This window comes from Alternaria triticimaculans, assembly GCF_023758025.1.
Source record: "Alternaria triticimaculans strain BMP 0046 chromosome Unknown scaffold_10, whole genome shotgun sequence".
NCBI lineage: Eukaryota > Fungi > Ascomycota > Dothideomycetes > Pleosporales > Pleosporaceae > Alternaria > Alternaria triticimaculans.
The window spans coordinates 705,445-718,932 of NW_026055967.1; the positions used below are offsets into that span (position 1 = coordinate 705,445).

The window sequence follows — 13,488 nt, forward strand, 5'->3', positions numbered from 1 at the left end:
GTCACAAGGGGTTGAGATGCTATTAAGAGCCTCAAGGCATGATCTCTCATTCGCAGACGCCGTCAAGCGTGCCAAGGAAGGATATGTGATGCCGCAGGTATGTCTACATCCGGCGTCGTGGTGTTGCGATAAGAGCGTCAGGCTCTATCAGAATTAGCCGTAGATCTCTCATTAGTCGTTCTTTGATGAAGGCATCTTGCAAAGCCTGAATAGTGCACCGATCAGTTGTTTCTAGACTGTTCATGCGTCACCCATGACGGCTGGCGACACGACCCTCCTTGTGTATCGCCTCCGACAACGCGAAAGTAGCATATATAAATGCCGCGGAGATTGCGTGTAAGTTGCTCGTCAGTCCAGCTCACCCTGACTTCTATCCTACCTCCTCCCAAGCATTCCGTACAAACACTTGCAAACATGGAATTCCAACCATACACCCCCCACCACTTCAACACCGCACCAGACATCCACGATGCCTACAAAACCTACGAGAGCCAGAATCTAGAGTATTTCATTTGCACGACAATCCGAGACATGTTCGTCGCCCACAGCGTCCACAATCTCTTCGGCCTCACTCTTCTCCACAACCACTTCAAGCTTGAAGAAGCGGAGAAGCTCGTTCATGTCGACAACATTGCGCAGCCCTGGAACGACCATACGGCCCGCAAAGAGCTCCTGGCTGATGTCGTCCCAACGCAATGGCGTTTCACCGACAGCGGTATCGCACCATTCGAGTTCAGTTAGGCTGGAAATGACCGCAGCATCTCCGACTTTGACTTGAAGGAGCACAAGGTCTTTTTGCAGGAGCTACAGGCGTTTCTCAAACTACAAAGCTGGTTGGGTGTCTTCGGGGTGCAGTATTTGGACACCTCAGTGCTGGCGATTGGCGAAGAGAATGTGCCAGTGGAGATGACGAGGGAGAGGGTGAACATCACGCTTCCTTTCGTGCTGAACGAAGGAGATGAGCTGGCGAAATTTGAAGTTCTGTGGTCCTTTGATCCGATGATTCAGTTGAAGAAGTGTTGTATTGGTAAGTGTTTGGATAAACAGTCTGGACACCCCAAGTCTCATACACACAAGACTTGCACCTAATAGAGTTGACGGTACAAACAACGGGCGTCTCATCTAACGGCTATCCAAGACTCCTTCAACTCCATTCGCTCAAATTGTTTTCATATAGCACATCAATGTAGACATCTGCAAGAAGATAACAACCCCCATGATGAACACAAAGTATTTCATCCAGTGCATGTATCACATTCATCACATAATCAACCACCCAAATTACCACCCAAAGCCATTGCAATCGCATCCTCGCGAGATGAGCGCGAACATAAGAAGATGTCGCCGGGTGTGAGGCAAGTCGCGCCCTTCCGCCAGCGATCTGCAGTAAGCATTGCGTTATCCCACGCGATCCAACGTGAGATCAGCACCCGGCCCTCCTCGGGCTGATCCCTGACATACGCCCCGTGACCGTGCTTTCGTCTCCGTCAGATCAGAACGGATCGGATGCACCGAACAGTCGGTCTGCCCCGATGAACGCGTATGACATGCTGAACCTGGGGCTTTGCTGAGAAGATGCACGTGGTGATGCCCAAAGGCGGCTCGTGGTTTATCTGATGGGAGTATGTGTGGTAAGCGTGATCTATCTGCTCGGGCGTATTTCACGGTGAAGGTATCTGGTATTACGCCTTGGCCAGATGTTATGCCTCTTGGGGGTTGAAGTCTGGTCTAGGCCGTTTGGGTCGTACTAAACATACAAGCAACATGTTCTCGTGATGCGAACATATGGAACGCATGCGGCACGGTTAGCTACGACGATAATTCGCCGTTGCTAACGACTCCCTATGAACCATCAGGGTCTGGACTCAGCGTGGGATAGTCTTCATCAAGGCATGTGACTTCGTGACCAGGATTGATCGCCTGAACATCTTGTGTGACACGGGTCCTCGGCGTCGGGACAACCACTGGTCATCTGTGAGGGCCCTTGTATGCCCACCGCCCATTCCGCCTCGTTAACGTGCGCGATATGCTGAGATCATAACACCTACTCTGATAAGCTCAGCTGATGCCTATATCGCATCCAGTGCCGCGGAAGTCGTAGCTCCTTGGCAAGTGTTAGGCAGTGGTCAGGATTGGGGCCAAAGGTTGACTGCGCCCTCTATTGTGGCGGAGCTCGCATAACTTGACATGTTGGGTGCGGGCCAGGCTGCGGAGAAAATGTTTAGAAGGATCGCATGCGTGTAGGCGAGAATTAGTGTGTTACAGATACATTGCGCTACATACGGTGTAGTTGGATGGGTAAAGAAATGGGGAATCTCTGGAGTTTGAAGAAAACGAAAGAAATGACTAGGCGAACACCAAGCCATGGGTATATGGGAGAAATGAAAGAGCCTCGTTGCACATTCCCTTGAAATGCGGATCGAGATACATGGGGGACGTAGTGCGGACGGGCTCGAGACTGTGGTTGGCGCGGATGTTGCCTTGAAAAGCGATCGACGTCGAGCTCCGTGGAAGAACACTCCGAGAGGCGAAGATGGGAAAGATTATTGGGTAGAAAGAGTGGAATGAACGCCAATGTAATGCAAAGCTGACCATCCTGTATCGACAGGGTTCGCGATCGGGTTGTATGCGTAAGATGGCTTGTACCGTTAATGATGATCCTCTATGTGTAGTCGATGATGAAACCGAAAGTGTGGTAAACGCCGCCTCCCCGGGGTATGATGCGTCCAGTGTCCAAATGCCGAAACCGCCGTATTCAACGCCAAACCAGATACCGGATATTATTAGAGAGTTGCGAACGTCTGAAGGTGTGCGGGATGCGCGAGGCGAATCTAGCGATGAGTGGTGTGGAGAGCGATTGGTGCAACACCCCATCGGGTTAGGCCCGCATGGATCATGCGGACATTGGTTGATCACCCGATGCAGATCAGAGCCCGCAACGCGTAGTCGTATCGGTAACCCTTGGAGTTTGTCTCCCAATCTTGCCTCTCCTACACCCTCGTTGTATCTTCACCGTATTGATGGTAGCCATGAGTTGATGACATTTGGCTGAAGTCTGGCAAGCCGTTCTGCCGTGGCATTTGCAGCGCATGCGCGATTGGCGGCATTTCCGTTGCAGCCGAAGTATTGGGATATCCATAGTCCCAGGACCCTCGTCCTCCATGAGAAAGAGGCGACGGGTATTGTGATATCTGGTGAGTGGTAGTGCCCCACAGAGTCATGCCCTGGCCTGAAGGTGTCCTTTGGGCAACCGGCATGCCTTGTCCTGCTGATCCTTCGAAGCCTGCTGCCACATTTTGATGGGGCGATAGACTAGACGAGGTCAAGCCGGATGTATAGGCCGTTGAAGCAGTCGAAGTAGGCAGGGTTTGAGGTGATGTGTGTCGATGAGCGTTCAGTGTTGCCTGCAGGGCAGTGCTTGGAGCGTACGAAGTCGTCGCAGTGGAGAGATGCCCAACGCCAGCTGTCGAGGCATAACTAGCAGACTGGTCTTGTTAGCTTCGCTCTCAGTAGCTAGTTGCGGAGAACGTACGTATTTGCTGATGATCTTCTTTAGAGCATGCGACAGTATCTTCCAGGGGAACACCTTGACGTCCTTCTCAATATTACGAGGCTTGGGATTGGGGAAACCCATGATAACTTTGAAGAATGGTTCGCTATCCGCCCTCGCCTTGGAGACTGTGAGGGGGCGAAAGCCTTCGAGGTTGCGACGGATGCGGTTCTTCTCCTCGACGGTAAAGCGAACGTTTACGAGTTGTTCCAGTAGGAAAATGGTGTCTACGCTTGTGATGAAGCACTCATTCTTCTCTTTCCACCAGATACAGCTGACGCAGATGCCACGCCCCTGTCGAGCTTCCAGTGTTGTTGGCGCAAAAGTAGTCGTTATCTTGCTGCCATGCTGCGATCTTTGGAACTCGACAAGTCGTCTCTTCGCGTCCAACTCCTCTGTCGACCAGTTGTCGCCCATCTTATCAAGATCGCCGTCGATCTCCAATATCGCCTTGCTCGGACCCATTGCATACGGATTGAAAGGCTGAGTCGAACCAGTACTACCCTCTCCTTGCGCGAGATGTGTTGCGCGGACAAGAACCGGTGTTGAAAGTGCCGGTGGTGAGGGCAGAACGGTCGCGGTGTTGCTTCGACTGGTATGAGTGAGGGGGTTGTAGGAAGCATAAGAATGCGGCATCGGCGACATCTGGGGCAGTTTGTAGTCGCTGTGGCTCATGCCAATACCTGACGGTACTGCGTAAAGAGCCCTCTGGGACAGTTGCGAGCCGTAGTTTGTCTGCTTAGACATATCATACCCAGCGCTCTGTGCGTACGTGTTGTCCAACGCAGACTGGGTCGGTAGCGGCGATAGTTGAGCGGCAGAGTAGGCTCCCGACGAAGCGCGTGGCTTCGCAAATGCTCGCTTTGCGACATTGCCATCGGAGTAGCCTCGACTGTTTCCGAACTCTGGAGAGTATTTTCGTTTCCTGGAGAAATTAGGTGAGGATTGGTATGCTAGGTTTGGCGACATGTCGGTGTATGTGAATCTTCCAGCGTCCGTTTCCGATCGTAAGTTGCCCATCTTGTCTTCCATCTGCATCTTCAACATCATGGTTGGATCGAAGGTGTTGGTCAGTGGGAAAGGGGGCACTTCGACGTTCAGTACGTAGTTGGTCCATGCATCGTCGTCGTAGTCGACTTTCTGCAGTGCAGCGACGCACTTCTTGCTACCGAACATGAGTATGAAAGTATGCTGGTTTGCATCAAGATCGTAATTCGTCCGGAGGTGCAGCGTTACCGTTGATCCAGCAGTGCCTTGTGCGGGTGTAATTTGTTCGGTGATTTCCGTTTCAGTATCTGCAAGAGAGGCGGGATGACGAGCTCCTGCATCGATAAATGATGGATTGGGATGATGGCCTGCTGCACCGCGTGACTCGTATACCAAGCTAGGGATGTAGGGCATCTCTGCGCTCGTGGGCTCATGGCTTAGTAGCGCGGGCGCATCCGTGTACTGCGAGGCGAATGCGGGCTGCGCAATGCTCGGATAGCTTGCAACCTGATTTGATCTGGTGGCTTCGGCATCTGGAATGTATGTGGTCAGTCAAACGTGCTAATCGTTCTCACGTGGGCCAGTGCCGGGTTCAGCCGACCCAACCATGGCAGGTGCGCTTCCACACTCGTCAGATGAGCCACAATCCACTTACCATACACATACTCATGGTTCTTGCTGTATCCCGACATGGATAGTAGTTCTGCAGTTCTCGCAGCCTGGACAGCCTGAGGCCCACCACCAAGGACCGAACTGCGCAACACTGGGGATAGGTCCTGACACTGATCGAGGACGCCGCCTGGTAGAAGCTAGCTAATCCCTAGAGGAATGTTAGCAGGCAGCCTAATATTCATGTGGGGGTCAACGCGCAGGCAGCCATGGAGGGGTCCTGAAGCAGGTGTCCTGACACGCCTCGAGGACCCGTCACGTAGGAGGAATAACGCACCTGATGGTTCGACAAGATAAAACGGCCCAGCTCGACAGGGATGAAAATTTCCAGGGACTGTTGAAAGTGTTGCCTTCTCGTCTCGGTGGAAGTGAGACGATGACGGAATGTCACAGGACTCGTGGGGTGAGAGTCTGCGTCCTTCCCAGTGGTAAAGAGACAGTGTACCCTTGTTGCAGGCAGATTTTGCGACAAGTAGACTCAACAAAGTACCACAAATGCGATGAGAGATAGATCCGGAGATAATTTTCGGAGGTCTTGGGACTAGCGAAGCCGACAGAAGTGGCCTGCTTAGAGACAAACGATCGGGCTGTTCAGGAGTTCGATTCATACGGGCCCCAGGGCGAATTTGAGTCTCGGTATCAAACGCGGTGAGTCCAGCTCTTCGCCGACTGCAGCTCAGACAATTGCAGCTTCTTACTGACGAAACAGGGAACGGGTCGTCTTGCTTTCGCAAATCGTCACTGATTCAGAGCAACGACCATGTGCTGAAATGAGTGTGAGCGACTTGGTACGGGATGTCGCATTAATCGACCCGCATTTTGACGTGACTGACAGCTTGACTTACATATAGGACAAAGGAGTAGTGACATTAACCAAGGACTGGCCAGTATGCGTGAGGCTCGGCAGCCTTGCCGTGCGGACGGTATATGGAGCTGCGGGACGACGGAGCTATGACTGCGGAGGTAGGCAACAGTTAATGCCAGGTAGAGCTGATGTACGGATCGAGCGACGAACGGACCCAGGGCAGCGGAAGAGAGACGGGATTGGTCGAGCGTTTACGGCGGAGCATAGACACAACTGCAAGGAAGAGCGAGTGAGCACAGGGTATTCTTGGGGGCTGGGATGACTCTTGGTGATTACCGATCCCGTCCACCTGGTAGCCTAGCGGGCCTGTCGATGGTGAAGCACGCCCTCAAAAGGCTAGTATTATGGCCGTTGAGCACCACGTCGTGCAAAGCCTGACGGGCCCTTTGTTCGCATTGATGGATAAAAACGGTGAAGGCTAGCAGGCGGCTGGGTCCTGTGCGCTGAGGCTCTGGCGGGTGGCCTCGGATGGCGCAGCAGTGCAAAGTGGCAGTAAGCTGGGCTCCACTATGAGTGCTGATTATCTCTGTCCAGTGACGGCTGCCCACAGTGGGTCAATCAGAAATGCTTCAACACACAACTCTAGATTGAAGACGATTGATTCTGGAGGGCACTTGTCTTGGCCAGTACCTGAGATGTGGAGTGGGGCCCTAAGACCTCTGCAATGGTAGGAAGCGCGGATGCGGAGAAGCAGGGCCAGAGCTCCCAGACAGTGTCCGCGAGGCGTCGGATGTGAATCAAATTGTGATTGCGATAGACTGTAAACACGGAGAGCGATGGCGAGCAGTTGGGGTGGGTATGAGAGGGATCAATGGGGTGCTGAGTATGGCGAGGTTGACGCATATGCCGGGCGTAGCAAGAGCATGGTGGGTGCCCAGCGCGGCGGTGACCTTGACGATGATATACATGCGGCCCAGCAATCCAGTGAGCATCAGCAGCACGTCTAAGGCCTCTAGGATGGACGACTGTCAGGGCGGCCATGAGCCTCTGGGGCCCGGGACATGGGCTCCAGTGCTCAGTGGACAACGAGTAGCCGCGATGACGGCAGATGGCTGCTCATGGCGGCCAATGCGCGGCAATGCTCAGCATGGCCCCATGTGAGGGTGGTGGTAATGGCATAGTGGCAGGAAGGGAGGGCATGTGTTGGAGTGTGGTGAGCAATGGGCTCCGTTGCCAGCGGTCAAGCGAAGATGCATCTATTCCTGGTGTGGCTTGCAGAACCTTAATTCGCCCGACCCCTGTCCATCCTGCGCATCGCCAGAAAAGCCACACCAAACAGCCTCAGGCAAGCCAGGCACCGCAAAGCTGCCTACGCCTCGCTTCGCGACTCTGCTGGCTCGACGGCGATGCGCCGGCGAAGGGATGTTGTTGTCCCACGCAGGCGCGTTGGGGTAGTCAACGGCATCGCCAGCGCCTTCTTCGTTAGCCATCGCTCCTGCCTCGGCCAGAGCGTCGTAGCTGCCTCGCTTTGTTTGCATCCCGCCGCATCGGGAAAAAAGCGACGACACCCGCCCGTCGCTCCTCCCGCGAGATGAGGCTGACTTGACCGCCACGGAGCCCCTCACTTTGACGCAACTTCCATCACGATCTATTCTCGCCTCAGGGCCATCATTACGCTCTTAATCACTACGCGACTCGGCGCTGCAAATACCGTTACTACCGACGCGTCTGCCGACACCAACGCGACTGCCGAACGCGTTCAACGGACGCGACTCCCACATCTATCTCCATCCGGCGTTCACGCAGTGCCATTCCAGCGAACCATGGCCAGTGTGGCCTTGTAGTATTCTTAGAAAGCTGATGCCGTATCCTCAACGCGCTTGTCCCGAACGGATGCCTGCCGGGTCTCTCGTGGCTGTGTGTCAGCCGCCAGAAGCGGAGCATTAGCATCAGCGCTTCCGTGATAACATCACCCATCGAGCCATTATGCCGTCTCCATCATGGCCATCCGTTCGCCTTCTTTACCATAGCTCGCCAGGAGCGCAATGCGACATTCGGGTGTCTTCTGCAGGGGACCGCATTCCTCCCACCGCACCTTGGCAGACACCGGGACCCTGCTTCGTGCTGCCATTGCCTCCAAAGTGCCGACATTCCTCTGACTTTGGGCTGCACTGATCATCTTACGATAGCCCCACTTACTGCCAATCTACAAATCTATCAATCACGACGACTACACGGCTTCCAGCGCCCTTTTCTCCCTACCACCACCCCGATGTCAGCTACGCAGAGCTGCTAGTAAGACGCCCGCAAATATACCTGGATTAGGTGTAGCTCCGTAGTGGCCAAGCCTGCCAATCACTCTCTTTACCATCGTGTCTGTTCACAGTCGTGATTACCGGAAATGGATCAGCATGCACGCTGCAACGCGACGCGTTTGCCGTCACCGTGGCTTGGAGGCAATTTATCTGGTGTGACCGGCCTACAACGCCGTTCGATACGCCATTGTATTACCATACCTGCGCATGAGCGACTTGAAATTGCTGCTCTAGCCATTATAAGAGTTGGAAAACGTACCATGGCTTGAACACTCTCTTGCGACTAGGATGATATCCTCCACGCGGATGCTTGCCACGGTGCTGGGTCTTTGCCTCTGTCATCTGAAACGCGCTTACGGGTGATGGTCGTACAATATGAGAGGCATGCAGTCAGCCGCCCCAGTGTAGTGGACCCAATACAGAGACTGCCTGGGTATCCCAACGCTTGGAGAAATCCCAGGACGCCGTCCACCACTCAATCCCGGACGAATTGCCAACGATCTCGAGATGAACTGCTTAACAACACACCGTCGTCGATCGCAACGAAGGCGAACATGTGTGACCTTGCAACGGGTCTTGTACGCGAGCAGATCTCGGGCTATCGACCACTGGTCTGGTTGCACGAACTGAGCACAAGACTCTCGGACGTCGCACTCACTACACCATAAAAGAGATGACCCGCTTTAGCTAATCCCCATGGTGGCTACTCCGAAAGCGTTCGGGTGGGTCTCTTGCGCAAACGTATCATGGATCTCATCTTGTCAGTAATGCACCTGCTACATTGTTGCTACTTGCCACGCATCTAATCGCCACGCATTTCAGTAACCTCCAGAATTGGCCAATAACCTATGGATCTTACATTCCCCTTCACGAGATAAGGAGCATCCAACCAACACCTCGGTACCGAGCGGAAATAGAGTTTATGCAGCTACCCAAGATGAGCATGGCCACTCTGACCACGATACATCTCCTTCACAATCACAGGCTCGGCCAGAAGCCGAAGTTCCGCGGCGGATTCGATTCGCAAAGCACACCCTTATGAACCCGGTTGTCGGGTCTGTTCTTACTTTCTCATCACACCAAACCTTCTCGGTCGCCACAGCAAGGGGCGAGACAACCCGGATACCAGGTCTGGCCGCCGGAAGAGCGGGTGTGGGGAAAGAGTTCAGCTCTGATCATGCACCTAGACGGGTAGCTTGCATCGCGCGAACTAAGAGGGTAGTCGCTCTTGGGCAGCAGTCTTTGCTGACACGGTAGGCACTACCGACAGCGCAGAGTGTGGTACAAACCACGGCGCGCTACTTCCCCAGGAACTTCGCCCGAGCTTGCCGCTGAGGGAGCAGATGCACTTTTGAGGCATCTCCGCTGCGAGACATCGCTTTTCGCTCTAACGATTGGTGTGCAACGTCTTCAACGGTTATGTCTTGCGTTTTCCATTCACCCCCTGAGTGTCTCAGCCATTTGGTAGGTGCATTAATACTTTGCGGCTCGAGGGGCAGTCATTGCCTCGCTGTGACACATCGATGCGGAAGCGCCAAATTTATCGATGTCGTAAACAATTCATTACTGTCCCAAACCCCTTTTAGTTTTCCATGATGAATCCAAACACGTCATAGCCCATGAACGAAAGACCAAATCATGTACATCACCACAGATCGAGTTGAAGCAGCTTCTAGTAAGATTCAGATGCTACTACCACTTCATACCACCATGGCGTTGATGAAATGCCTACCTGCAAATACTTGATCTTCTCTTCAACAACAGTAGCATAGCACCACACGCGTAGAGATTCTCAATAGAAAAACAAGCTTTTATACTTTCCTACTCAACAACTCTCATCCCAAGAAATCCCCACAGCACCAGATACCCATCACCCCATCTACTCCCTCCCCTTCAACTCCTCCAACCTCTCCACCAACCTCTCCCACCCAGCACTATCCTCCCAGTTCTCCTTGCCCTTCCCCATAACACTCCTAACCGCACTCCTACTCTTAAACTTCCAGTCCTTCGCCACCAGCTCCCCACTGCCACCTGCCAACCCCTCCGTGCGCTCCCTCGGCCCCAGCGTCTCATACGCATCCACAAGATCAATCGTCATATCCACAACCGCATTCCACTCCGCCTCAGTTCCAGATTCCCATTTCGGCTGGCTAGTCACGGCCCGCCACGCCTTCTCGTGGCATTCAAGTGCGGAGCTGGGGCGCTGCGTGTGCGTGTACAGTGTTGCGAGGATGAGCCAGAGTTTGGGGGAGACAGTGATGAGGGGCTTGATGTGTTTTTCCATGAGGTCGTTTACAAGGCGCGGAAGACCAGGACGCGTGATGTCGAAGCCGTCTTCGGCGGAGACTACGTGTTTGACGAGCATGTCGATGACTTCAGCGTCGACGCACTTTTCGCCTTCGGTCGAGCCGCGCAGCTCGCAGATGCGGCGTTGGGCTGTTACGACGTCGGCCCAGGAGGGCGGGTTGGTGGATGCGCTCACGGCGAGAACGTTGTTCCAGATGCGGAAGTTGTCGTGCTTGATTGTTGCGGCGCGTTTGAATGCTTTGAGGGCGTCGGTGCGGGGGTGGTTTGTTACGCGTGTTTCTTGGAGTTCGCCGTCGGCGTTTTCTTGGACCCTGGGCTTGAGGTGCAGGAGGGAGGCTGCGAGGTTGCTCCATGCTTCGGCGTCTTGGTCGTCGAGCTGCACGCAGCGGGAGAAGGCTTCGACGGCGTTTTTGAATTGGAGGAGCTCGAGGTAGGCGCATCCGAGTGCGAACCAGGCGGGGTGGTAGAGCGCGTTGATCTTTAGGGATAGTGCGTAGGCTTCTGCGGCTTTCTCGTAGTTGCGTGCTGAGATGTAGCGTTGGCCGAGGGAGCGTTGAGCACGCGCGTATCGTTGGCCGGAGACGTTCCAGGCTTTCTCATACATGGAGAGATCGTTGTCAATGTCACCGAGGATGCAGTAGTAGCGCGGTGCTTCGGCTGGTGGTGGATCCCGCTCAGTACCATCCCACTTCTCTTCGTCCAAGTCAACGTTCTCGTCATCGCCATTGGTGGCATGGAAAAGCTGTCGTCGGATCATCTTGCGCGCTCGCTCCTCTTTCTCGGTGGCAGCATAGCACAGCGCTGCTTCAGCCCACATCTCTAGTCTCTCGTAGATCTCGAGCGCGGATCGTAGACCGCCGAGGGCAACCCATCGCGCAGCGAGCTCAGACTCAAGCTCCCAGCGAGATGGGGAGCAGAGCGGGAAGACGTAACGGAGGCGTTCTTCAACCGATGCAGACTCACTCTCCTTGGCTTGTGGGAGGAACGAAGTGATCTTCTCGCCAGTCTCGGCGTCGGTAGTAGCATCGCCCGAGGTCTCTGCGATGACTTGATCAACCAGCGCTTGAAGCTGGAGGAGACCACGCTCCATAGTCCGCGACTTGTAGCCCTCAATACGGCTCCTCACAAGCAGAGCTTGGGTGTAGACTTGCCAGTTTGAGCTTCCGCCCTCTAGTACTCGGGTGGCATATGGTTCTGTCTGTTCTCTTGTGAGACCATCTGCTGGATTGGTGTTCTTGATGCTTTCGGCTAGCGAAAGCATGATGACGGAGTCTAGCGGATCGAGCAATGGCTGGTTTGATGGGTCCATGGATGTGAGCGATGCCGGTAGATTGGACTCATCCTTGATTTCCATGGATGCAGTGTTGTTGGTAAATGAAATCGATTCCAGCAGGGTATCGTCATTGAGATCTAAAGCCTTTGGCTTTGAACTCTCATCAGATGTGCCGTTGGTTTCCGATCCCGCACTTCGGGCGAGTACAATCAGTTGACTGGTATCTTTCTGTTGGAACTTTGTTCTCTTGCCCATCAGTCCAGTCAACGCAAATTCGAACTTTCGTTCTGAGGTTGCCTGGTCAAGGTCTGCCTTGGATTTCTTATCTAGACCATGGTGCGTATGAACGGCTGCTCGTTCCAGGAGGAAAGTCGTATGCAAGTCTTTGATCTCCCCGTTCTTTCCCGAGTTCTGAATCAAGTCCTCTACCACCTTCAAGTCATTGTAGATAGCATCCTGTAGACTTGGCGCCGGTTCGCTGAGCAGCCTTTGATGCACAAAGTTCACTCTAAGACGCGCCCATGCCGAAACCGGGATGTTCTTTTGAATCGGGGGACTGATGAGGATGGTGTGCGCAAGACACAGCAGCTCGATGTTCGGTGTGAGCTTGTATGCCGCAACACCATCTGCACTAAGCGATGCGACGAGATCTGCGCGCGTCTTACTGAGAAGCTTCGCATCATCTGCCACGTCTTTTGACAACAGCGTCTCAGCAGACTTGAAGGGTAGTGGTGGGCCAGTGACATTCGACTGTAGGAATGCATGAAACGCCGCAATGGCGATCAGGAAGTAAACATGCTGTCGATATGCTGACGTTTCCTTTATCGGGGTAGACTCCTCCTCGTTCCCTTTCGACAGAAGCAGTCCTAGGCGATGGAAGATGTAGTCGCTCCAGAGAGAAAAGTCGCTCCTCTTAACGTCTTTGGTGGCTTCATTGTCCTGGTATCCTAGCAATAGTTGCGCTTCCGGTATTTGGAGTACGCCTAGGAAATCTCCCGATTTTGTCGCTGTGATGGTCGTTTCGAGCACTGCCGCGAGTTCATCTGGCAATGAACTGCGGAAGAAGTCCAGGAAGACATCCGCCATGTTTATGCTGATTGGAGTAACTTTTGAAGTGGAACCGTGTCGTGCAAGTTATCGTCAAAGTTGTTACAGGAAGTTATAAACTTATTCCCACTAATTTTGCATCTTGATAGCGTGGTTGCGGGGCTGCTTTTGGAATTTGCGGCGATGAGTAAGAGTGGAGAAAACCTTGGAAAGGGCTGTCTGGTGGCACGCCTAACCACTTTGGGACAACAGGGTCTGGTCCACATCTGCATGCAAGGCATAGCAGCCGTTCAGGTCCGTAGCAGGCATGCGCACAGTTGGCTGTTGACTTCAACTTCATGCGTGAGTAAAATCCGGCTCGGGCGCATTTACATCATTAAGTGCCTGGGCATTTGCGCATATGAGCACGTGTTTAGCTTTACAAATAAATCTTATTCAAGAGAACTACCTAGGTATGACTACGACCGTGCCATCACAGTGTGCGCCCTGCATCTACCGAGCCAGAAACACCCCATATGCGCAACATCTCTAGTCT

General features: G+C 53.6%; 3 protein-coding genes across 3 annotated transcripts; 1 reads left to right on the forward strand and 2 right to left on the reverse strand.

Annotated features, from left to right (window-relative positions):
• Window positions 1–414: 414 nt before the first annotated feature.
• J4E78_007103 (uncharacterized protein) lies at window positions 415–741 on the forward strand (the record flags this gene model as incomplete). The annotated part of the gene is made up of 1 exon (XM_049367711.1): window positions 415–741. One exon carries the CDS (start codon window positions 415–417, stop codon window positions 739–741), a length of 327 nt encoding a protein of 108 aa, XP_049220681.1.
• Window positions 742–3,312: 2,571 nt separating this feature from the next.
• J4E78_007104 (uncharacterized protein) lies at window positions 3,313–5,207 on the reverse strand (the record flags this gene model as incomplete). Its single annotated transcript, XM_049367712.1, has 3 exons — window positions 3,313–3,477; window positions 3,533–5,070; window positions 5,204–5,207. 3 exons carry the CDS (start codon window positions 5,205–5,207, stop codon window positions 3,313–3,315), a joined length of 1,707 nt encoding a protein of 568 aa, XP_049220682.1.
• A 4,998-nt stretch (window positions 5,208–10,205) lies between these two features.
• Window positions 10,206–12,992, reverse strand: J4E78_007105 (uncharacterized protein; the record flags this gene model as incomplete). Its single annotated transcript, XM_049367713.1, has 1 exon — window positions 10,206–12,992. One exon carries the CDS (start codon window positions 12,990–12,992, stop codon window positions 10,206–10,208), a length of 2,787 nt encoding a protein of 928 aa, XP_049220683.1.
• Between the last annotated feature and the right edge of the window lie 496 nt (window positions 12,993–13,488).